Below are 25,919 nucleotides of genomic sequence, written 5' to 3'. Positions count from 1 at the left end.
AAAGTGAAATTACAGTGTGGCTTTTATGCAGAATTGTTGAACCCACCAGTAAAGAATTAAACTAGTGAGTTTTGAGAAGATTTATCTCCAGGTTGAGGTTCTGGATGTAGGTTTGCTCACTGAGCAAACCAACCTTCCAGCTCAGCGAGCACACCTACATCCAAAACAATTAAACTGCTTAATGTAAGCACAGATAAAATACCAAGGGAGTTGAAATCTCAAAACAAAAGCAAAAGCTTCTGTAAATACTCAACAGTGCAGGCAAAGTTTGCAGAATCAGTGATCGGTTCATCAGCCTATGAATTCCACAGTAGTCCAAAGGAAGAGATCTTTGACTGTCGCTGCTGGACCAGTTGAGTACTTCCTTTGTTTTTGACCTGTATTTCCTGGCTAACAGTCAAACATGTAATTTGACCACACACAGCCTGAACCTTGAATGCCTGGTGACAGGTTCAGTTACAACATTTAATAGACATTTGGACAGGTACATGGACAGGACTGGTTTAGAGAGATATGGGCCAAACGCAGGCAAGTAGGACTTGTTTAGTTTGGGAAACTTTGTTGGCATGGGCAAGTTGGACTGAAGGGTCTGTTTCCGTGCTATATGAATTTGAGTCTATAGCTAGAACCAAATCACAGAGGCAGTTGTAGTTTCTGTCACCATGATGTGGTAGATGACCAAATTAATAACATTAGTCCCATCCTCCATCAGTGTCAGTAATGGTGCTAATGGTCATATTAGTTTTCTTCCTAAAGTCTTGCAATGTGACTCAAACAACATGACTATTGTGCAAGTTATTAAAGTTTCTAAGCAATTTAAACAAAGTTGTTTTTTTCAAAAGTGCAGAAATGAATCGACACTTTATTCCTTTACCACACTTTTGCCCTCACTTTTTTTTTGTAACCACCTTGAGTCTTCTTTGTGACTTAATTTCCAACCTATCCCTGTGATTTCAGCAAATTTGGCAAACATGCCTTCCATCTGTGACGAAGCCACTCCTTTTCTAAGGTTATGCAGTCTTTGGCTCTTTTCAGAGAGGCCATGAATTACACAGAGTCTGAAAAGTCTGGAGGTGAAGGGTTTTAGGGCCAACTTGATAATAGCTAACAGACTGCCTCAGGCAGAAGGCTTTAAGTTTTTTTGGACATAAAACACGTGTGCAATGAAAGGGTGGGGTGGGGGGAGGGGGTTGGCCAGTTCTCCCTGCTCAGCTTTTTTTTTCATTTTTTAAACAAAACATAATTTATTTACAAGATTACTAAATGAAACACAAACAACAGCAAGCCAAATATCAAATAACTTATCCTATCCGGAAACCCAACAGACTATCCCAAATAATTATACTGTTCCAAATATTTCCAACAATCCCCATAAATACCCCTTGGCACAAAAGATAAAATCAAACACAAGCTCCTACAGGGGAGAAGTCAGAGAGAGAGAGAGAGAGTACCAGCCTGAACTTGCTTCTTTAGGTCCAGCTGCCTTTCTTCACACTACTACTTTAAAAGCAAACAGAAAAGCTGAGCTGGGAGAACTGGCCAATCTCCTTTCATTGTACATGAAAGCCTTCTGCCTGAGGCAGTCTCTGTTAGCTATTATCAAATTAGCCCTAAAAACCCTACAACTCCAGACCTTTTAGAGTGTGTTGTTATAACCTTTTCTGGGGGAAGAAAAGGCAAGAACTGCATAACCTCGTTGAAGGAGATGCTTTGTCTCTCATCCCTTCACCTAAGGGAGTAATTACAGCCATGAGCAAAGTGAAAATTTCTGGTTTGATTTGATATTGTTTTGCAAGTAGTACTTCAAGCAACATTCTCAGATTGGTTTTAAGAGCCGTAGAATAGAGTCCGAGAGAGGTACAGCACAGAAACAGACCCTTTGGTCCAACACATCCATGCCGACCAGATATCCTTACTTAATCTAGTCCTGTTTGCCAGCACTTGGCCCGTTTCGCTCCAAATCCTTCCTATTCGTATACTCATCCAGATGCCTTTTTAATGTTGCAGTTGTACCAACCTCCACCACTTCCTTTGGCAGCTCATTCCATACACTCATCATGCTGTGTGCGGGATAAAATTGCTCCTTATGTTCCTTTTATTATCTTTTCCTTCTCCCCCTAAACCTTTGCCCTCCAGTACTGGATTCCCTCACCCCAGGGAAAAGATTTTGTCTGTTAACCCAGTCCATGCCCTCATGATTTTATGATCGTCTATAAGGTCACCCCTCAGCCTCCGACACTCCAGGGAAAGCTGCTCCAGCCTATTCAGCCTCTCCCTATAGCTCAAATCCTCCGACCCTGGCAACTTCGTTGTAAATCTTTTTTGAACCCTTCAAGTTTCACAACATCCTTCCTGTAGAAGATAGACCAGAATCGCATGCAATATTCTAACAGTGGTCTCACCAATGTCCTGTACAGCTACCATGTGACTTCCCAACTCCTATACTCAATACTCTGACCAATAAAAGAAAGCATAGCAAACACCTTTCTTCACTCCTGCCTGCAACTCTACTTGGTTGTAATGTTTTTGTAATTATTTCAATTACAAAAACAGACTGGAACCAAAAGGATGCCTCCATTTCAGTCTAAATGTGAAGTTTACTAGTTTCATCTATTTAATTATTTTATTTATTTGTTAGTGATTTTATACAAAATCAACAGCACGAGAACAGGCTATTCAATCCAAATGGTCTCTAAAGCGAGATGTGCCCGTGCTGTAGATAGCAGTTGTGTTCTACAGTATTATATCACAGGTTATCACCTGGAATAGCATCAAACTGATGTATGTGATCAAGCTAATGTTTGTTTGGCTTGTGTTTTCAGCACCTGGCTGTATGGCTGCGAAGCATGTATGACTTTCAGCTGCCAGGGGAATAAATTTTTTTTTCCATCTTTGCTGTCGATAGTGTATTAAGAGAATATTCTGATAGTTATATTCTGACAGCAGAAAAGCAGTATCTTGTCAGAGGAAGCACCCTAAACATGTTGGTGTTCTGCAAAGAGAGATTACTTCCTTGGCATGAGGGATGAAAAATGGTCCCATTCCCAAGGATTTAGTGTGTTGAGATTACTGGTACCACTCTATAGGACACTCAAAACTGCTTCAAGAATGCTTGCAAGCACCAGCATGTACTATTCACCTGGAGTCACTCATGAATGACAGAGTGGTACTTCCTGTGGGGCGACTGACCCACAATGAAGACCAGGGACTGCAGGGTTTGTCAAGAGCAGTTTCATGTGTGATAGCAATTGGAGAAGCCGTCTTTCAATAACTGGCCTTTTCAACTATTAGTAGAAGTTCTCCATGTGAAGTCACTCCCATCAGGAATGTTTGCTGTCAGTCCATCACCTTTTATCGTTGGAAGGCTGCTGCATTCTATTACCTTGAATCATAAACACATACGACTGAACAAGAAAATGAATAGTCACGACTGGAAAGACATCCTTTTTTGCATGCTGCAAGAAAAGTATTGACAGCACTAAGAAAGAAGATATTACTGACGTTGTAAATGAAGTTTGTGTTTTTGCTGTCCAGTTATAAGAACACTTCATGAAAAGATTTTTCAAGCTGAATCGCGATCTTCAAACTGATCCCTGGTTCAAGATTCTCCCTCATGCAGAAATACCTTGTCAATCATCCTGCCAAGACCCTTCATGATTTTGTATGTTTCAACCAGTTCGTCTTCTGAATTCCAGTGAACACAAATTCAGAGATCGCTGGAAAAGCTCAGCAGGTCTAGCAGCATTTGTGGAAAAAAATCAGTTAACATTTCAGTGATTGACTTTCCCAGAACCCAGCGAATACAGGCCTAGCCTGCCCAATCTTTCCTCATAAGACAACCTGTCCATTCCAAGAGTTAGTCTGGTAAACCTTCCTCCAACATATTTGCATCCTTCCTTAAACAACATGACCAATATGGTGCACAATACTCCAGATGTGGTCTCACCAGTGCTCTGTATCCCAGAAGGATAACCTCCCAAGTGTGGTATTCAGCTCCTCTAACAAAAACCCAAAAGCCTTCTATCAGCTTTTCTAATTACTTGCTGTACCTGCATACCATCTGTGCTTTTGTGCACCTCAGAGCTCTGAAATCTCTCAGCATTTAGATAGTGTGCTGCTTTTATTCCTTTTGCCAAAACGGATAATTTCACCTTTTCCCATATTATATGCGACTTGCTACACTTTTATTTATATATTTATATATTTTTGTAACCTCGTGTCCTTTTCTCAACTCACTTTCCTACATGCCTTTCTGTCATCAGTAGATGTAGCAACCAATACGTCAGGCCCTTCATCTCAATCATACTTCTATAAAATTGTAAATAATTGAGGTTCCAGCACAGATCCTGTGGTACACAACTATCAACCGGAAAAAATACACATTTGCGTCTAATGGCAGCTTCCTGCTAGCCAATCAGTCTTCTACCCCTTACACCAAAAACTTTTATTTTCCACAGTAACCTTTGACCTGGCACCTTTATCGAATGCTTTTTGGAAATGGAGATACAGCCCATCAAGCCTTTATCAACAGCATGTTACCTCTTCGAAGACATCCAACAGATTGGTCAGACATGATTTTGCTTCCAAAAAACCATGTTGACTCCAGCTGATTACCTTGATCTTTATCCAAGTGTCCAGCTCTAACTTCTTTAATAACAGCTTCTAGCATTATCCCTATAACAGGTGTTAAAGATAAAAATGTTTAGTCCTTGAATATCGTGCATTCTAATAGAGTAAAAGGTTTATTAAGTAAGTTTCACTGAATATTCTGTGTATATTATCAAAGAGGAAGTTTATCCTGTTGTGTGAAATTTCAGGAAAAAACTTATTGGAATCTTAAGTATATAAATGTTGAGATGTTTGGGAACATCCTGTAATTGAAATCCTAGCTAAAACACAATTCTGCTACAATTCTCAACGATCTCTCATACTATATCTTCCTCACCCATCGTTCCTACTCTCATATTCTTACTGGCTTCTCCCTTCACCCTCATGGAACCCTTTTCCAAACTGTCTGATCCTCCAGTTCTCCTTCTGTGCAACCCTGTTACTTCAGCCTCAGCAGCTGTATTGACTTCGGCTCTATGCTATGCTAACAGCTGTATTGACTTCGGCTCTATGCTATGCTAACAGCTGTATTAACTTCGGCTCTATGCTATGGAATTCCCTCCCCAAATCTTTCCTTCACCACACTCCTTCTCCCTTAAAACTTTCCTCAGGCCAACTCTTAAACCAAACATGTCAAAATATTACTTTTTAGCTTAGCTTCTATTGATACATTCAAACACCTTTTGAGATTTTTTTCTCTGTTAAAGGTACAATATAAATGTAACTTGTTAAATTAGGTTTCTTGACTAGTGTGTGTGGAGGATTTGCAGCTAATCGCTTTAAGAGTACAAATTTGTTTATTTAATCTGTGCTGAACATTGTGCTCTGATCACTGTGTTCTTTAAAATAACGAGTCCTATTGATTTATGGAAAATAAATTGTGTTTGTTTTAATTTGTTCAAATTTTTCATCCTGGGTTTTCTTTTGGCTCAGACAGATTTTATCTCTGATTTTGATTGAATGTGGGTGTTTTATAAAATATCCCTGTTCAATCATTCTGTTATTTATTCTAGTGATCGCTGTGTGAATAAATCTGTGTTGCTTGCAGCTTGTTTTGGTTCTGCAGCAATGATGAGATTGTTACATTACAGCAGTGGTAAAAACAATAACTGCAGATGTTGGAAACCAGATTCTGGATTAGTGGTGCTGGAAGAGCACAGCAGTTCAGGCAACATCCGAGGAGCAATAAAATTGACATTTCAGGCAAAAGCGCTTCATCAGGAATACAAGCAGAGAGCCTGAAGGGTGGAGAGATAAGTGAGAGGAGGGTGGGGTGGGGAGAAAGTAGCATAGAGTACAATAGGTGAGTGGGGAAGGGGATGAAGGTGATAGGTAGGGGCGGGGGGAGGGTGGAGTCGATAGGTGGAAAAGAAGATAGGCAGGTAGGACAAGTCAGGACAAGTCATGGGGACAGTGCTGAGCTGGAAGTTTGGAACTGGGGTGAGGTGGGAGAAGGGGAAATGAGGAAACTGTTGAAGTCCAAATTGATGCCCTGGGGTTGAAGTGTTAGATTAGATTAGATTACTTACAGTGTGGAAAACAGGCCCTTCAGCCCAACAAGTCCACACCGACCCGCCGAAGCGCAACCAACCCATTCCCCTACATTTACCTCTTTACCTAACACATTTGGCATGGCCAATTCACCTGACCCGCACATCTTTGAACTGTGGGAGGAAACTGGAGCACCCGGAGGAAACCCACGCAGACACGGGGAGAATGTGCAAACTCCACACAGGCAGTCGCCTGAGTCAGGAATTGAACCCGGGTCTCTGGCACTGTGAGGCAGCAGTGCTAACCACTGTGCCACCCACAATTCCTGCGGTGGTGGGCTTCTCCTGCCACCGCAGGAATTGCAAAACCTGCGCCCACACCTCCTCCCTCACCTCCATCCAAGGCCCTAAAGGAGCCTTCCACATCCAAAGTTTTACCTGCACATCCACTAATTTAATTTATTGTATCCATTGCTCCCGACATGGTCTCCTCTATATTGGGGAGACTGGACGTCTCCAAGCAGAGCGCTTTAGGGAACATCTCCGGGACACCCGCACCAATCAACCACACCGCCCTGTGGCCCAACATTTCCACTCTCCATCCCACTCTGCCAAGGACCTGGAGGTCTTGGGCCTCCTTCGCCTCCGCTCCCTCACCACCAGACGCTTGGAGGAAGAACGCCTCCTCGGATGCTGCCTGAACTGCTGTGCTCTTCCAGCACCACTAATCCAGACACTACAGCAGTGCCAGGAGACTTGTCATCTTGCCGTGGGCTCTTCTGCTGTTTACTTGGGTGAAAGCATCACTTGACTCTAGTGTTGTCACTTCTATTTAAGAAAAGTTAGTAGCCTTTAGAAAGTGGCAATTTTGTTTAAAAAAAAATAGCTGCGTTGTATGAAAAATCCATTGTGATAAAAGTATGCTATGGGAGGTTGGTCAATAAATTAAATGACATGGGAAGGGAGGTCATCTAATGGCATAGATTAAGGATTGACTAACCGATGGAAAACTAGGTGGAATAAGTGAATTCTGTTCTCGTGTTGGCAGACTCACTTATGGAGTAGCACAAGGATCAGTGCTCAGGCTCCAGCTGTTCACAACACATCATTGATTTGGATGTAGAGATCAAATGTAATAATTTCAAGTTCAGAGGTGAAATAAAGCTAGGTGTAAATGTGTTGTGAGGGGAATGTCAAGTGGCTTCAAGTGTATTTGGACAGATTTACTGAGTGGGCAGGGACATGACAAATGGAATATAAAACATAGAACATAGAACAATACAGCACAGAACAGGCCCTTTGGCCCACGATGTTGTGCCGAACATTTGTCCTAGCTTAAGCATCTATCCATGTACTTATCCAATTGCCGCTTAAAGGTCACCAATGATTCTGACTCTGCCACTCCCACAGGCAGCGCATTCCATGCCCCCACCACTCTCTGGGTAAAGAACCTACCCCTCACATCCCCCCCTATACCTTCCACCCTTCACCTTAAATTTATGTCCCCTTGTAACACACTGTTGTACCAGGGAAAAAGTCTCTGACTGTCTACTCTATCTATTCCCCTGATCATCTTATAAATCTCTCTCAAGTCACCCCTCATTCTTTGCCGTTCCAACGAGAAAAGGCCGAGAACTCTCAATCTATCCTCGTACGACCTATTCTCCATTCCAGGTAACATCCTGGTAAATCTCCTCTGCACCCTCTCCAAAGCTTCCACATCTTTCCTAAAATGAGGCGACCAGAACTGCACACAGTACTCCAAATGTGGCCTTACCAAGGTCCTGTACAGCTGCAACATCACCTCACGACTCTTGAATTCAATCCCTCTGCTAATGAACGCTAATACACCATAGGCCTTCTTCCGAGCTCCATCCACCTGAGTGGCAACTTTCAAAGAGCTATGAACATAGACCCCAAGATCCCTCTGCTCCTCCACCTTACTAAGAACCCTACCGTTAACCCTGTATTCCGCATTCTTATTTGTCCTTCCAAAATGGACAACCTCACACTTGACAGGGTTGAACTCCATATGCCACTCCTCAACCCAGCTTTGCATCATATCTAAGTCCCTTTGCAGCCAACAACTGCCCTCCTCACTATCCACAACTCCACTAATCTTCATATCGTCTGCAAATTTACTGACCCACCCTTCAACTCCCTCTTCCAAGTCTTTAATAAAAATTACAAACAGCAGAGGACCCAGAACTGATCCCTGCGGAACTCCACTTGTAACCAGGCTCCAGGTTGAATATTACCATCTACCACCACTCTCTGACTTCGACCGGTTAGCCAGTTCTCTATCCAACTGGCCAAATTTCCCACTATCCCATGCCTCCTGACTTTCCGCATAAGCCTACCATGGGGAACCTTATCAAATGCCTTACCAAAATCCATGTACACTACATCCGCTGCTCTACCCTCATCCACATGCTTGGTCACCTCCTCAAAGAATTCAATAAGACTTGTAAGGCAAGACTTACCCCTCACAAATCCGTGCTGGCTGTCCCTCATCAAGCTGTGTCTTCCCAGATTCTCATAAATCCTATCCCTCAGTACCCTTTCCATTACTTTGCCTACCACCGAAGTAAGACTAACTGGCCTGTAATTCCCGGGGTTATCCCTATTCCCTTTTTTGAACAGGGGCACAACATTCGCCACTCTCCAGTTCCCTGGTACCAATCCCGTTGACCGTGAAGACAAAAACATCATTGCCAACAGCTCTGCAATTTCCTCTCTTGCTTCCCACATAATCCTAGGATATATCCCGTCAGGCCCGGGGGGACTTGTCTATCCTCAAGTTTTTCAAAATGCCCAACACATCTTCCTTCCTAACAAGTATCTCCTCTAGCTTACCAGTCCATTTCATACTCTCCTCTTCAACAATACGGTCCCTCTCATTTGTAAATACTGAAGAAAAGTACTCCTTCAAGACCTCTCCTATCTCTTCCGACTCAATACACAGTCTCCCACTACTGTCCTTGATCGGACCTACCCTCGTTCTCGTCATTCTCATGTTTCTCACATACGCATAAAAGGCCTTGGGGTTATCCTTGATCCTACCCGACAAAGATTTTTCATGCCCTCTCTGAGCTCTCCTAGTCCGTTTCTGCAGCTCCCTCCTGGCTATCCTGTATCCCTCCAACGCTCTGTCTGAATGCTGTTTCCTCAACCTTATGTAAGCCTCCTTCTTCCTCTTTACTAGACATTCAACCTCCCTCGTCAACCAAGGCTCCCTCACACGACCATCTCTTTCCTGCCTGACAGGTACACACATATCGAGGACACGTCATATCTGTTCCTTGAAAAAGTTCCACATTTCAACGACATCCTTCCCTGACAGCCTATGCTCCCAATTTATGCTCCTCAGATCCTGTCTTGCAGCATTGTATTTACCCAATTGTAAAACCTACCCTGTTGCACGCACCTATCTCTCTCCATAACCAAGGTGAAAGTCACAGAATTGTGGTCACCATCACCAAAATGCTCACCCACTAACAAGCCCATCACTTGTCCCGGTTTGTTACCAAGTACCAAATCCAATATGGCCTCCCCTCTGGTAGGACAATCTACATACTGAGTTAGAAAAGCTTTCTGGACACACTGCACAAGCACCGCCCTGTCCAATCTACTTGATCTAAAGAGCTTCCAATCAATATTTGGGAAGTTGAAATCGTCCATGACTACTACCCTGTGGCTTCTGCACCTTTCCAAAATCTGTTTCTCCACATCTCTGCTGCTATTGGGGGCCCTAGAGTAAACACCCAACAAGGTGACCACTCCTTTCCTATTTCTGACTTCAGCTCATACTACCTCCAAAGACAGATCCCCCTCGAACTGCCTTTCTGCAGCCATTATACCATTTCTAATTAGCAACGCCACACCCCCTCCTTTTTTACCACCCTCCCTAATCTTACTGAAACAATCTGTAACCAGGAACCTCCAACAACCATTCCTGTCCCTCATCTATCCACGTTTCCATGATGGCCACAACATCGTAGTCCCAGGTACCGATCCACGCCTTAAGTTCACCCACCTTATTTCTAATACGCCTTGCATTGAAGTATACACACTTGAACCCATCTCTGTGTCCGGGAAAAAAAAGGAAGGTTATCCCCTTTGGTACGAGGGACAGGTGTGCACAGTATTTCTTAAATAGTGAGAGGTTGGAAAGTGTAGATGTACCAAGATACTTGGGTGACCTTGTTGATAAGGCACTGAAGGCACTAGGTGCAGCAAGCTGTTAGGGAGGTTAATGAAATGCTCGCCTTAATTGCAAGAAGACTTGAGTGCAAGAGTAATGATTGCTTCAATTGTATAGGAACATGTTTCGATTGTACCTGAAGAAATTGTGCATGCTGGGCTTGTACTCCATAGAGATTTAAAGCACGAGAGGTGATCTGATTGAAACTTAAAGGAATAGACAGGCAAAGAGGTTTCCCAAGTTTGGGAGTGTAGAACTAGGGGACACAATTTAAAAATACGGGGAGGCCATTTAGGACTGACTAAAGGAGACTCTATTTACACAGAGAATTATGAATTTTTGGAATTCAGTATCTCTGTTTTGTACATTGGGATGAGGGTGTTGTTGGCTCATGCCATCATTGATCTTGAACCATTAATTCCTGATTTTCTTTTATTGATTTCAAATTCCATCATCTGCTATTTTTTAAAATAGAGATGGCAGACTTCTAAATGCCATTGAAGTGAAGGTATATCACCATAATAATGTAAAAACCAAGGCACTGGAATAGTGATCAGCCATGATTGTATTGTTTGGCAGAGCAGGTTTGATGGGGTGAATGCCCTATTCCTCCTTGTATCTTTCTTAGTAGCTTCCAAGCCTCTAAGAGAAATTGTTCACAATTTACTATCATTATCCAGTTGTCCTGACTGAAATTTGTGGAGGCAAAATTTGAATAATCTCAGCTCTTAGAAATGACTTCAGATAGCTGAAATATTGTGTCTTGTGTGATTCCAGTATGGTTGCTTCCTAATGATGAAAGCAGCAAAGTGAATAAATGTCCAGTGATTGATATTTAATCCTTTTATTTAATAATGATCATCACTCAGTGTCTTTCTTTTTTCTGTCTTAGGAATCAGAATTTCTCTGCTTGGAGTTGAATGAGATCAAAGTGAACCAGCTCCTGAACAAACTAGCAGAAATTGAAAAACGTATTGGTGCTCTGAGTTACATCAGCTGACATCGATGGAGATAAAGAAACTAAACAGATGGTAGTACCAACACCAAAATGAGCACTAAATATCCCATCGAATTATGGAATATATGTATTACATTGGTTGTAGAATGGTCAAAACTGGAATGCAATTTTGAGTTTACTTAATGACAGCCTCTTATTTACCCACAGGCCTGAAGTAACAATGTCTGCCTCACTAATTCTTTCCTCACCATCTAGTATTTTTGTTGTAACTTGTACGGAAGATACAGCTTTTGATTTGGTATGTTTCACCTAAACCCTTCAGACATCACCAGCTACTTTAGAATCTTCTTTAGAATGTAAATTTGCATTCAGCTGGGTTGGGAATGCAAGTCATCTTTCCCTTAACTTTAGCCTCTTGCCAACAGACAAATTAGTTTGGATAATCTCAACATCTCATTTCCTTATGAAACCTTGTCAGCAACATCTATATTAATTGGACAGTCATCTCAGAAAGATATAATGGGGTTTGAAGGGTGGTGTACTGGGGATTAATGTTGAGGTAGAATTTTTGATGCTTAACTGGTCCAAGCTGTAGCCTGATGAGGGATGTTTGATATTCAATCAATTTCATAAATCAGTTTTCTCACTTGACTATGGTCTCCATGAATACAGTATTGCATGTTATCCTTATGAGGCTATATTTGGGATTTTGATGTTACTGGTACAAGCACACAAAACATTCTTCATTACAGGACCAGGATATTGAGGGCAAGTTATTTTGCTGTAAGAATATATAATTTTCATGCTCTATATGGATTTCTTCAGAAAAACTTTTCCGTATCCTGTGTTTATATAACTCAATTACTTTACTATACATATACATGATCCGAATAAATGCTTGGAAAATACAATAATCTTTGAATTGTATTGCTTATTACTAATTACCACACCGTGGGGTTACTAGGAAGGATTCTCCTTCTCAGTCTCATCCTTTGCCTGAGGCGTGGTCACCATCCAATTAAACCACCACCAGTCATGTCTCTCTAATGAGAGGATAGTGCTGAGGTCCTCTGGGACTATACAATATTCCTAATTAACTGAAATAACAATTTCAGAATTGGATTAAACTACAGTTTTTATGGTACTTATTAAACTGCTTTAATATACAGTTTTACAGATGATATTTCCACTTGAGTGTAGAATAAGGAAGAATTCATACAATTGTTGGGGAGTGTCTCTTTGGCCACTGGCTGAGGTTTCACTCAAAGACACTCTAGCAGAGGTAATTGGGTATGAATGATGGGTAGAGGTTTTCTTAATCAAAGATGCTGAGGTTTTATTCCAGCTGAAAATGTGTTGCTGGTCAAAGCACAGCAGGCCAGGCAGCATCTCAGGAATAGAGAATTCGATGTTTCGAGCATAAGCCCTTCATCAGGAATGAGAGAGAGTAGCCAAGCAGGCTAAGATAAAAGGTAGGGAGGAGGGACTTGGGGGAGGGGCGATGGAGGTGGGATAGGTGGAAGGAGGTCAAGGTGAGGGTGATAGGCCGGAGTGGGGTGGGGGCGGAGAGGTCAGGAAGAAGATTGCAGGTTAGGAGGGCGGTGCTGAGTTCGAGGGAACCAACTGAGACAAGGTGGGGGGAGGGGAAATGAGGAAACTGGAGAAATCTGAATTCATTCCTTGTGGTTGGAGGGCTCCCAGGCGGAAGATGAGGCGCTCCTCCTCCAGCCGTCGTGTTGTTATGTTCTGCCGGTGGAGGAGTCCAAGGACCTGCATGTCCTCGGTGGAGTGGGAGGGAGAGTTAAAGCGTTGAGCCACGGGGTGGTTGGGTTGGTTGGTCCGGGCGGCCCAGAGGTGTTCTCTGAAGCGTTCCGCAAGTAAGCAGCCTGTCTCACCAATATAGAGGAGGCCACATCGGGTGCAGCGGATGCAATAGATGATGTGTGTGGAGGTACAGGTGAACTTGTGGCGGATATGGAAGGATCCCTTGGGGCCTTGGAGGGAAGTGAGTGTGGAGGTGTGGGCGCAAGTTTTACATTTCCTGCGGTTGCAGGGGAAGGTGCCGGGGGTGGAGGTTGGGTTGGTGGAGGGTGTGGATCTGACGAGGGAGTCACGAAGGGAGTGGTCCTTGCAGAACGCTGATAGGGGAGGGGAGGGAAATATATCCTTGATGGTGGGGTCCGTTTGGAGGTGGCGGAAATGACGGCGGATGATACGTTGTATGCGGAGGTTGGTGGGGTGGTAGGTGAGAACCAGTGGGGTTCTATCTCGGTGGCAGTTGGAGGAGCGGGGCTCGAGGGCGGAGGAGCGGGAAGTGGAGGAGATGCGGTGGAGGGCATCGTCGATCACGTCAGGGGGGAATCTGTGGTCCTTGAAGAAGGAGGCCATCTGGGCTGTGCGGTGTTGGAACTGGTCCTCCTGGGAGCAGATGCGGCGGAGACGAAGGAATTGGGAATATGGGATGGCGTTTTTGCAGGGGGCAGGGTGGGAGGAGGTGTAGTCCAGGTAGCTGTGGGAGTCAGTCGGTTTATAATAGATGTCTGTGTTGAGTCGGTCACCCGAGATAGAGATGGAAAGGTCTAGGAAGGGGAGGGAGGAGTCTGAGACAGTCCAAGTGAATTTCAGGTCGGATGGAAGGTGTTAGTAAAGTTGATGAACTGTTCAACTCATGCTTTCAACCAGATTTGGAATTGAATGTCATCTCTACTCCTCAGCAGTTCATATTCATCTCACAGATCCAGAAGTCATTCTTGGCTGCTTGATTGTTATTTCTGTTGTCAGTCAGATGGTTTCTGCACTGGAGGGGTAGGATTGTTCTATATGAGTTATGCTTGTGGTCCTCCTTAGAATCCAAATTTAAATGTTTTATGATGCAAGAGCTTTTGAAGTTGATGAGTTTGTTTATATTCCAGTGATTCTTGAGCATTTTTGTCTCCGTCACCGAAGACCTGCAGACCACCAATTAGTCCCACCCCAAACATTTTCACTTTCCACCACAAAAAGAAATTTGTTAGAATTACTGGGACGATGTGGAAATTGAGTATTTTCATGGCTTTTTCACTAGTATATACAATTTGTGAATTAATTTTTAAATACAGATAAATTACTTAATGTTTTAACAACATAAAGACATTTTCACCTTAGATATTAGTATTGCAAGACAGGTTTATTTGGAACATTTTTTTAAAAAAAAGTCACTAATTCGAAAAACTAACACTTACATTTATGTAAGTTTAATAAAACAAACAGTAACATAACTCTCGATGTAAGACTATGTTCTTTGGCTTTTATTTTTTTAAATAGATATTTTCATTGAAAATTTAACATGTTTTTACAAACTTACAAAATAATACACACAAATATACAATTAAATATTAAATAAATAATAACTAAAACTAACAGACAAAAAGAAGAGAAGTTTAAAAAAAGAGAAAACAAAACTCAACTAACTATTAATCTAACCTATAACTAATCAGAGCATATAATAAAATATCTTACATTACTTGAGGGGATAAAAAGGATAACAGTGATTAACTAGTGAAGTACCTGCTCGGAACAAATTAACATCAAGTCATAATGAAACCCGTATTCATGCGGGATTCTCCGCCCCCCGGACCAGCCATAACCGCTACCACAACTAGATAAACCCTTGACAAAATGGCCGAAATATCGTATCTATATAATTCAGAAAGGGCTGCCATATTTTATAGAATAATTCAGTTTTTTGGTGTACCATATTTGTAAGGAAGTCAAGGGGAATACATTCCATGACCAACCTATACCAATTCGAAAGTCCTGGAGGGCCCTCAGCTTCCCAGTTTACTACGATATTTTTCCTTGCACAAAAAGGAGAAAATGGAAAATAATTTCCTCACATGCACATCCAGGGAAGGCAAGTTCGAAAAGCCCAGAAGAGATACTGGATCAACTCTCATTTCTGTCAAAGCATTTGCTACTCTGACCCAGTATTTGCAGATGTTATGATCTAACCATAAGCAGTGTGTGAGAGTGCCCACCTCTATTTTACATTTGGGACACATTGGCAAAATTTAGGGAGGAGTATCTCCAATCATTCCGGTGCAATATGAGTCCTATGGAGTATCTTTAACTGAGTAGCTTGAGTTGTATTACAGGTGGAGATTTTTCTGGCATTTTCCCAGATGTCGTCCCACATTTCTGTGGATATTTCCAACCCCAATTCCTCATACCATGTTCTAAGCAATCATTCCACATCTTCCGAAACTTCATTATGTAATAAATGATAGAGGGTGCTGACCGAGAGTAAAACCATGGGCCACAACACACTTCATTCCTATCTGATTTATAAAGGCTTTCTAATAACAGTCGTCCTCTGTATGTAATCTCGAATTTGGAAGTATTTCTGGTGCAGCTTTTCAAAAGACATCATGACCCCCTCATCAAACAGATCCCCTAAACAGGAGATACTCCAGGACCTCCAGGATTTAAATGTGGCATCTGTGAGCCCCGGTTGAAAACCCCCATGCCCCCACTATAGGAGTATAAGGGGAGGTTTTATGTGCATTACCCTAGTTTTGCTTCATTATCTTCCGGGCTTTAATTGTGTTTAATACTGTAGGGTTTTTGCAATGGTCCATAATGACTTTCATCTTCTCTAAAAATAAGAGATTAGATTAGATTACTTACAGTGTGGAAACAGGCCCTTTGGCCCAGCAAGTCCACACTGACCTGCCGAAGCACAACCCACCCAGACCCATTCCCCTACATTTACCCCTTCACTTAATTCTATGGGCAATTTAGCATGGCCAATTCACCTAATAAGAGGACATTTTGCTTGAGAAGCCTCTATGTCTAGCCAGATTGATTGCAGGTCAGACGAGACCCAATCGGCTATGTAGCTTAATAGGGAACTCAGCTGATACTTCCTAAAGTCTGGAAAATCCAGCCCTCCCCTTGCTTGTGGAAGCTGTAGCTTCTTTAACTTAATGAGGGATCGTCTATGATTTCAGATGAAAGAACCAAGCCAACCATATAATTTGCGCAGTGCCGGCCTTGTCAGCATCACCGGGAGCATTCTCATAGGGTAGAAGAGGCGGGGCAAGACATTAATTTTAATTAGAGCTATTCTACCTAGCCAAAAAGTTGGAAGATCTCCCCCAACATTGAAGGTCCTGTCTTATCCTTTCCAGTAGATGCACAAAATTGACCCTGTACAGCTGACCAAATATTGGGGTGATAAAAATACTTAAATATAAAAAACCCTCCAGAGACCACCGAAAGAGAAAATGAGATCCGTCCAATAAATGGGACATACTAGCGAGATCACCCATCAGCATGGCCTCCAATTTTGAGAAATTAATTTTGTAACCTGAGAATGCACTAAAAACTTGGATCAGACGGGGCACGGACGTCAAAGGATTACTAAGAAAAAGGAGAACATCATCTGCGTAAAGGCTTTGGCTTTTATAAATCATGTTGAGCATGTGGGGGTCCAGCTGGTTGAAATTCACATGAATGGTGAGGATGAAAGTTCAGGTCTTTTTTCTTATAGTTTTGACTGTGGTGATCCACAGATCATGCTTTGTGAACCACTGCCAAAATCAGTTAACTAGTTTCATCTTGTAGCCCAGCTCTGTCTCCACTAAGGGATTGAAAGTCAAAGTTTATGTACAAGTAAGTGAGTTTACTTGCTGTGCTGCAGTGTGAACCATCGGATTAGGGAGTATTGGTCTCTAAACGGTGCACTCCCATGCCTAAAGCAATAGTAAATGCCAGCAAAGTTCAGGCCTAGCAGCAGTTGTGAAGAGAGAAACCAAGTTAGGGTATCAAGTCTGGCATGGATGGTCTTGCCTCCTCTTCATGCTTGAGCAGTGTGCAGACATTTCAGTTTGTACACTGGAATAATTTATGTTTTTACCATATAGCACACAGTAAATTGGCCAAAATTCTGAATGGTAAATTACATCACAAACAATGTGTTTGGCAAAACTGATATACCAGAAACTGACAAAGATACATTCACACTCCAGTTTGCCATCATACAGTAGCTTAAATTTAGTGGGCACCTCAAATTTAGTGCTCATGTTAAAGCTGAAATTTACGAAGGCAGGTACAACTGTCTAATGTGATGTATCTCTTTGTTCCATCATCAAACTGGACAATGGTACTTGGGTTAAAGTATGTTTACTTAACACACCAACATCAGAGTTGTAGTTTAAATCCAATGAGTTCAATTTCATAGTTTGACACTAGAATGAAGTGAAGCTTGTTCGAAAGTACCAGCCTTTTTTTCAATAAAACAAACTTCAACCTGGTATTGACCATTTAATCTTGGGAAATTAATTCCAGCATCTGCAATGCTCCAGCACTAATAATTCAATCCTACATTCATCCTACCACAGTATTTACAAGCTTTATAGAGTCATAGAATCACAGAGATGTACAGCATGGAAACAGACCCTTCGGTCCAATCCGTCCATGCCAACCAGATATCCCAACCCAATCTAGTCCCACCTGCCAGCATCCGGCCCATATCCCTCCAAACCCTTCCTATTCATATACCCATCCAAATGCCTCTTAAATGTTGCAATTGTACCGGCCTCCTCCACTTCCTCTGGCAGCTCATTCCATACATGTACCACCCTCTGAGAAAAAGTTGCCCCATAGGTCTCTTTTATATCTTTCCCCTCTCACCCTAAACCTATGCCCTCTAGTTCTGGACTCTCCGACCCCAGGGAAAAGACTTTGCCTATTAATCCTATCCATGCCCCTCATGATTTTGTAAACCTCCTATAAGATCACTCTCAACCTCCGACACTTCAGGGAAAACAGCCCCAGCCTGTTCAGCTTCTCCCTATAGCTCAAAACCTCCAAACCTGGCAACATCCTTGTAAATCTTTTCTGAATCCTTTCAAGTTTCACAACATCTTTTCGATAGGAAGGAAACAGATTTGTACGCAATATTCCAACAGTGGCCTAACCAATGTCCTGTACGGCTGCAATATGACCTCCCAACTCCTGTACTCAATACTCTGATCAATAAAGGAAAGCATACAAAACGCTTCTTCACTATCCTATCTACCCACGATTCCACTTTCAAGGAGCTATGTACCTGCACTCTTTGGTCAGCAACATTCTCCACGACCTTACCATTAAATGTATAAGTCCTGCTGAGATTTGCTTTCCCAAAATGCAGCACCTCACATTCATCTGAACTAAACTCCATCTGCCACTTCTCAGCCCATTGGCCTATCTGATCAAGATCCTGTTATAATCTGAGGTAACCTTCTTAGCTGTCCACTCCACCTCCAATTTTGGTGTCATCTGCAAACTTACTAACTGTACCTCTTATGCTCACATCCAAATCATTTATGTAAATGACAAAAAGTAGAGGACCCAGCACTGATCCTTGTGGCACTCCACTGGTCACCGGCCTCCAGTCTGAAGAACAACCCTCCACCACCGCCCTCTGTCTTTGAACCAGTTCTGTACCCAAATGGCTAGTTCTCCCTGTATTCCGTGAGATCTAACCTTACTAACCAGTCTCCCATGGAGAACCTTGTCGAATGCCTTACTGAAGTCCATATGGATCACATCTACTGCTCTGCTCTCATCAATCCTCTTTGTTACTACAAAAAACTAATCAGTCCTTGCCTTTCCAAATACATGTCCCTCTGGATTCCCTCCAACAACTTGCCCACCATCAACGTCAGGCTCACTGGTCTATAGTTCCCTGGCTTGTCCTTACCACCCTTCTTAAACAGTGGCACCATGTTAGCCCACTTTCAGTCTTCCAGCACCTCACCTGTGACTATCGATGATTCAAATATCTCAACAAGAGGCTCAGCAATCACTTTTCTAGCTTCCTACGGAGTTCTAGGGTACACCTGATCAGATCCTGGGGATTTATCCACCTTTGTGCGTTTCAAGACATCCCACACTTTCTCCCATGTAATATGGACATTTTTCAAGGTGTCACCATCTATTTCCCTACAGTCTATATCCTTTTCCGCAGTAAATACTGATGCAAATTTTTTTTTAGTATCTCCCTCATTTTTTTGTGGCTCCACACAAAGGCCGCCTTGCTGATCTTTGAGGGGCCCTATTCTCTCCCTAGTTACCCTTTTGTCTTTAATGTATTTGTAAAAGCACTTTGCATTCTCCTTAATTCTATTCGCTAAAGCTATCTCATGTTCCCTTTTGCCCACCTGATTTCCCTCTTAAGTATACTCCCACTCTTCTAAGGATTCACTGATCTATCCTGTCTATACCTGACATATGCTTGCTTATTTTTCTTAAACAAAACCTCAATTTCTTTAGTCATCCAGCATTCCCTATATTACCAGCCTTTCCTTTCACCCTAACAGGAATATACTTTCTCTGGATTCTCGTTATCTCATTTCTGAAGGCTTCCCATTTCCCAGCCGCCCCTTTACCTATGAACATCTGCCTCCAATCAGCTTTCAAAAGTTCTTGCCTAATACCATCCAAATTGGCCTTTCTCCAATTTGGAACTTCAACTTTTAGATCTGGTCTATCCTTTTCCATCACTATTTTAAATCCTAATAGAATTATAGTTGTTGGCCCCAAAGTGCTCCCCCACTGACACCTTGGTCACCTGCCCTAATACATGATTGAAGTTTGTGCTCTTCACTGACTGAACAAGATTTTCCAGTCACATCTCACTGTTGGTTTGAAAAATAGCCTGTGACTCAAGACATTGCAGAAATCATGTCATTGACAGTGGGATTGAAGAATGACTTTGTGAGACTGCTGTTGCATTTCCAACAGACTCAAAGTGTACGCTATGAGGAATTCTCTGCATGACATTCGCCACTATCTTTTATGGAAAAATTGGTAAAAATAATGTCAGGAAGTTCAGCAGAAAAGCATTAACCTTGGCAATTCAGAACTTCTCCCCCCCAGTATAGTTTTGAGATACGTTTTGGGGGTTTATAACCTTCTTTATGAACTTTAGTATATCCAGCTTTGTCAGCCAAAAGAAAAGGATGGCACTGAAAGATTGGGAGGAGGTGCTAAGTTGCCAAGAAGAGATGGTGAAAGCAGAACATTTTGATGCCGTTTATGTTCTGAAAAAACTCTTACATGACAAAGCCTTCCATTTCACATCATGCCAATATTTCTGACTTACAATAAGAAGAGGAGAAAAATGCCCAGTACTACTATTAATGATAATCTTCGGGAGAGATCTAACTTGGTGTCTGAACTCATTTCCATTGATGTTTTGGAGGAACTTATGAATATCCATGATCATTATCAAACAATGATTTCTGCAAACAAAACCCAGCTGGACAAGACATTAAGTTTCATTCAAAGTGACTTTGTTTCTGACTTAAAGAACATAACGCTGAAATTCCAACAGTGGCTAGAGAAAAAGAACCCCAGCTTGACAGATCAACCAGAAATCTCTGGATTTGATGGTGATGAATCTAATTGTCAAAAGGGCTCCAGTCATGCACAGACCCTGGCAAAGATGAAGTCAAAAATCATACAATTCTACAGTGAAGGCATCTAGATCCAGAAGGCATCGACAAGTGAAAGTGGAGTCTTCAGAATCTGGGTCTGACTGAGAACAAGTGAAGAGTTCCGAAAAAAATCTGAATTCCTCAGTGAAAAAGTACAGCAGAGAAAAAGATTCTCCACCAACCAAGAGGAGAAGGCACAGTGTTGAAGAAAAATAACTTTACCTACTACAAGTAATCCTGACAGCTCCAGTAATGTGATCGCAAGTGAAAACTGAATGGATCAAAGCACCAAAACTGTGAACAGTGACTGTCCATTAATGAATCAGACACAAAGTGCTACTTTTATATTCTCTCTCTTGCAGTCATCTTTGAAATGAAGATGGAGACTGCCCTTTACTCTCTTGCTGGAGGCCAGTTCCCTGTACACCAGGTCTTTCGGGATCCTCCCGTCTGATATGCGATGTGTGTGGCCCAGCAAGCAGAGACAACATTGTTGGAGCATGGTGAAGAGGCTGGGCACGGGCCAGGACCTCATTGGTGACCCGGTCAGTCCACATGCATCTCAGGCTGTGGAAGTGGAAGGTGTTGAGACGTCACTTCTGTCTGGAATACAGGCTCCAGGTCTCACTGCCATAAAGCAGTGTGCTGAGGATGCAGGCCCTGTAAACTGCAACCTTGGTTTGCGCCGTTAGATTTTTGTTCTCCCTGACTCTATTAGCCTGATGAATGTTGAGGCTGTTCATCCGATCCTTCTGTTGAACTGCATCTAGGGTGAGACTGCTGTGATGGTGGAGCCAAGGTGTGCAAACTCCTGGACTACCTTCACCTTCTACAACACCTTTTATTCTTTTATGAGAAGCAAGAGGGTAACCAGAGAAAGCATTGGTCCATGAAAGGATAAGGAAAGTTGTGTATTGAACCTGAGAAAATGGGTGAGATTCTCAATGATTACTTTGTATCAGTGTTCACTGAGGAACGGGAGGTGATGATTGCTGAGATGAGATAGAAGTTTGTTTATTCTGGATCATGTTGACATAAGGAGGGAAGATATATTGGGTAACTAAAGGATATTAAGGTAGACAAATCCCCAGGACTGGATGGGATCTATCCCAGGTTGCTGAGGGAGGTGAGAGAGGAAAAGCTGGGTCTCTGACAGATATCTTCGTAGCATCCTTATACACAGGTGAGTATCTGGAGGTCTGAAGGGCTGCTTATGTTGTCCCCCTGTACAAGAAAGACAGGGATATTCCAGATACCTACAGACCAGTGAGCCTGACATCAGTGGTGGGAAAGTTGCTGGAGAAGGTACTGAAGGATAAAAGCTATTTATATTTGGAAAAGAATGGGCTTATCAGTGATCAGCAACATGGGTTTGTGTGGGGGAGATCATGCCTTGCCAACTTAATGGAGGTCTTTGAGCAAGTGACCAAGTTGATAGATGAAAGAAGGACTGTAGATGTCATATACATGGACTTTAGTAAGGCATTTGATAAGGTTCCCCATGGTAAATTAATGGAGAAAGTGAAGTCATATGATGTGCAAGGTGTTTTAGCTAGGTGGATAAAGAACTGGTTGAGCAACAGGAGAGAGTAGTAGTTGAAGGGAGTTTCCCGAAATGGAGAAAGGTGACCAGTAGTGTTCCACAGGGATCAGTGCTGGGGCCACTGTTGTCTGTAATGTACATAAGTGATTTGGAAGAAGGAATTGTTGATCTGATCAGCAAGTTTGCAGATGACACGAAGATTGCTGGAGCAGCAGAAACCATATGGGACTGTCAAAGAATACAGGAGAATATACAGAGGAAACTAGATTATCCAAATACCAATTATCCGAAAATCGGATTATCCGAAGGAGATCTCAAGGTCCCGATAGAAATATTACATCAAAGATGTGTTTCCAGCAGTGATGTTTACAGTGATTAAATAGGCACCGTCTCCAAATGATTGACCTCCCGCCCCCTCTCTCTCCTCACACTTTCCCTGGAGTTCTACACAGGGGTGAACCCTATCAAACCACACCCCCACCCGTCCCAGGAATAATCTCTCCAACATTATCCTGTATAGGGCAAACATGGAACCTGTCAAAAATAAAAAGTTATGTCTGTGGCTGTGTGTCTGTGCGCTATTTGGAGACTTACCCCACAAAGGCAGCAGCAGCAACAGCAGCAGCAGCAGCACGTTGTTGGTGTGCAGTCTGGATGGCCCGGAGAGGGGCTGGGGTTGGAAGGGGGGCTGTGTTGAGGGCGGGGGCTCACGTGCTTTGTGCGGGGTTGGGGTTGGAGCAGGTCGTGGGCTCACACGCTTTGTACTGGGGCACGGGGTTGGACCCGGTTGGGAGCAAGGGTTTGCGTGCTTTGTGCTCGGGAGCAGTGCTGCACCGGGTTAGAGAGTTGGGTGGAGAAGTGGCAGATGGAGTTCAATCCATGCAAATGTGAAGTCTAATTCTAGAACGAATTATACTGTAAATGGAAGAGCCTTGGGAAAAGTAGATGGGCAGAGAGATCTGGGAATTCGGTCCATCGTACCCTGTAGGTGGCTACACAGGTGGATAGAGTGGTCAAGAAGGCATATGGCATGCTTGCCTTCATCGGACAGGTGTTTAAGAGCTGGCAGGTCATGTTAAATTTGTACAAGACTTTGGTTCGGCCGCATTTAGAATACTGTGTACAGTTCTGGTTGCCACATTACCAAAAGGATGGGGACACGGTGCAGAGAAGATTTACAAGGATGTTATCTGGTATGGAAGATGCCAGCTATGAACAGAAGTTGAGTAAATTAGGATTGTTTTCATTCGGAAAAATGAGATTGAGGGGGCCTCATTTGAGGTCTACAAAATCATGAAGGGTATCGACAGAGATAAGCTTTTTCCCAGCATGAAGGATTCAATATCAAGAGGTCACACTTTCAAGGTGAGAGGTGAAAAGTTTAAGGGAGACATATGTGGCAAGTACTTGATACAGAGGGTGGTAGGTGGCTGGAACGCGTTGCCAGCAGAGAGGTAGGAGAGGCAGGTAAGGTAGATTCATTTAAGATATATTTGGACAGATGCATGAGTAGGTGGGGAGCCGAGGGATATAGATGCTTAGGAATTGGGCAATGGGCTTAGACAATGCAGTTGGATCAGCTCAGGCTTGGAGGGCCACAGGGCCTGTTCCTTGGCTGTAAATGTTCTTTGTAGCTATTCATAGTGATTGGAGGGAGGTGCTGAATGCCTTGTCCTAACACATTGGTCTTCTCCAAGATCATGGTCAAGCTGAAGTCCTGGCTGGCTCTTAAAGAAACTGTCCGTGAGCTGTTGCAGTTGCTCTTCCAAGTATTTGCAGATGACGAGGTACTGGCAACACATTGTGGCCCTGATGAGTACATCATGAAACTTGGTTTTCGCCTTCAGCTTCCTCTCCCAATTGGTGTGGAAACAGACACCATTAGTTAATGTTCTAATGCTGTGCACAGAAGATTCCAAACAGGGTGGGTGCAAATTCAGAATGGAATGACTGAACTATCCTGAGGAGTGTCTGGGGACAACCAATGCTGATGAGGATTTTGAACAGGCTGTCTGCTCACAAGGTTGAAGGCCTTTATGTGACCAATTAAGGTAATGTAGATTTAGGAATAGGCTATTGTGTTTAAGGATCAGTGTTGTCCATTATCAACAGAGAAGCAGGCTTAAAGACCCCTGCCTCTGTTCCTGTTCCTCCTATTTTCACTGCTTCAGTATCACACAGTGAGAAAATTGCTGGTCAGTAGCTGGTCCAAACTCCAGTAGATGGACTTTCCACGACCTTCACAGGAGAACATTACATACCTGCTGTCTGTAACACAGTCACCACTCTACCCACCCATTACAAATACCCAGAGGACAAGTATGGTCATTTCCTGAAAACGTCAAAACAAGAACTAACTAATAGGAATAGGAGAAAGTGAGGACTGTTTGAGATCAGAGCTGAAAATGTGTTGCTGGAAAAGCGCAGCAGGTCAGGCAGCATCCGAGGAGCAGGAGAGTCGACGTTTCGGGTGAAGGGCTCATGCGTGAAACGTCGACTCTCCTGCTCCTTGGATGCTGCCTGACCTGCTGCGCTTTTCCAGCAACACATTTTCAGCTCTGATAGGAAGCATACTGTAGCAGCATTTGGACTCTCAAAGATTAAAGAGCCCTAATGCAGGTGCGGCAGGTGCGACAGGCCCAACCTCCCGACAGGGCTCACCCTTCGACAGGGTCACCCACTCTCAGCGGCTGCCTGACTCTGCATTTCCTTCCACAGAGCCCACCCATCCCCAGGCGGCACCAGCCCTCCATTCAGCCCTTTTCCGCAGTACATATCCCTCCCCAGGCCCCACTCACAGGGCCTATCCCTCCGCAGGACTTGTACCCGCCCATTCCCTGGTTGCCCTCGCTCCATGTGACATGCCTCATGCGCCCAGCCCTCGCGCTCTCACGAAAGCCCGCTCCAAGGCCCAGACCACGCCGTTTTTTGTAACGCTCTGCATGATACGCCACACCCCCACACCGGGCCCCGCCCCTTTACGCCGCTAACCCCTGGATCTGAACAATGGCCACTTACCGCCCTCAACCCGTGACATCCCGCCATCGATCCCACCCCAACGTTTCGGCGCCACTCGTTTCTTACGTCATCGACCTATCACGCAAACGCCGTCAACCTACCCGGCGACGCTCCTCCCCTGTCCACGTCCCACATTTATCCCCGCCTCTCGCTCCCGGCCCCGCCTCTCGCTCCCGGCCCCGCCCCGCCTCTCGTTCCCGGCCCCGCCTCTCGCTCGCGGCCCCGCCCCGCCTCTCGCTCCCGGCCCCGCCCCGCCTCTCGCTCGCGGCCCCGCCCCGCCTCTCGCTCGCGGCCCCGCCCACCCCCATTCGCAGTCTCGCTCTGGTTTTTGCTGTTGAACTGCGGGTGCGGGCTGCAGCGGGAGTGCACTTGGTGACAAGCGGCAGGTAGGTGGCTTCACTCGTTAGCTCTCTTCTCCCTCCTTCTGAACGTATACCGGAATTTGGGCCCTGAGGCCCACAAAGGTATTTACCACGCCGATGATAGCGACTCCGTGCCGCTGCTCCAGAGCAGGCTCGGTCCCCGGTCCCCGGTCCCCGGCCCTCGGCCTCATAGTCTCGGGCCCCAGCCATGGGCTCTGGCTGTCTTTAGCTGTTTCGTTTCATTGGTGGGCGGAAACTGCAGTTTGAGTACA

At 43.8% G+C, this 25,919-nt stretch overlaps 2 protein-coding genes and 1 long non-coding RNA gene across 7 annotated transcripts in view; 2 read left to right on the top strand and 1 right to left on the bottom strand.

The window, feature by feature from the left end:
- The window catches only part of commd1 (copper metabolism (Murr1) domain containing 1), a 127,453-nt gene extending 115,298 nt beyond the window's left edge, over positions 1 to 12,155 (top strand). For all 3 annotated transcript variants that reach the window (XM_060831123.1, XM_060831122.1, XM_060831124.1), the window contains exon 3: positions 11,195 to 12,155. In XM_060831123.1, coding sequence (XP_060687106.1) covers positions 11,195 to 11,226 — 32 coding nt within the window. In that variant the 3' untranslated portion in view covers positions 11,227 to 12,155. The remainder of the gene's footprint in view (positions 1 to 11,194) is intronic.
- LOC132819555 (uncharacterized) overlaps positions 1 to 25,347 on the bottom strand; it is a 52,166-nt gene extending 26,819 nt beyond the window's left edge. The window contains exon 1 of one of the 3 annotated variants that reach the window (XR_009645100.1): positions 25,286 to 25,347. This is a non-coding gene — a long non-coding RNA (uncharacterized LOC132819555). Of the gene's footprint in view, positions 1 to 4,539; positions 4,675 to 25,285 lie in introns of those variants that run through there. The other 2 variants (XR_009645101.1, XR_009645099.1) reach the window with 2 other exon arrangements.
- A 256-nt stretch (positions 25,348 to 25,603) lies between these two features.
- The window catches only part of b3gnt2b (UDP-GlcNAc:betaGal beta-1,3-N-acetylglucosaminyltransferase 2b), a 51,740-nt gene continuing 51,424 nt past the window's right edge, over positions 25,604 to 25,919 (top strand). The window contains exon 1 of the mRNA XM_060831119.1: positions 25,604 to 25,671. The gene's annotated coding sequence lies outside the window, so the exon portion shown is untranslated. The remainder of the gene's footprint in view (positions 25,672 to 25,919) is intronic.

The sequence above is a fragment of the Hemiscyllium ocellatum genome, chromosome 10 (assembly GCF_020745735.1).
Source record: "Hemiscyllium ocellatum isolate sHemOce1 chromosome 10, sHemOce1.pat.X.cur, whole genome shotgun sequence".
Lineage (NCBI taxonomy): Eukaryota > Metazoa > Chordata > Chondrichthyes > Orectolobiformes > Hemiscylliidae > Hemiscyllium > Hemiscyllium ocellatum.
This window is presented reverse-complemented; position numbering and strand designations above follow the sequence as displayed.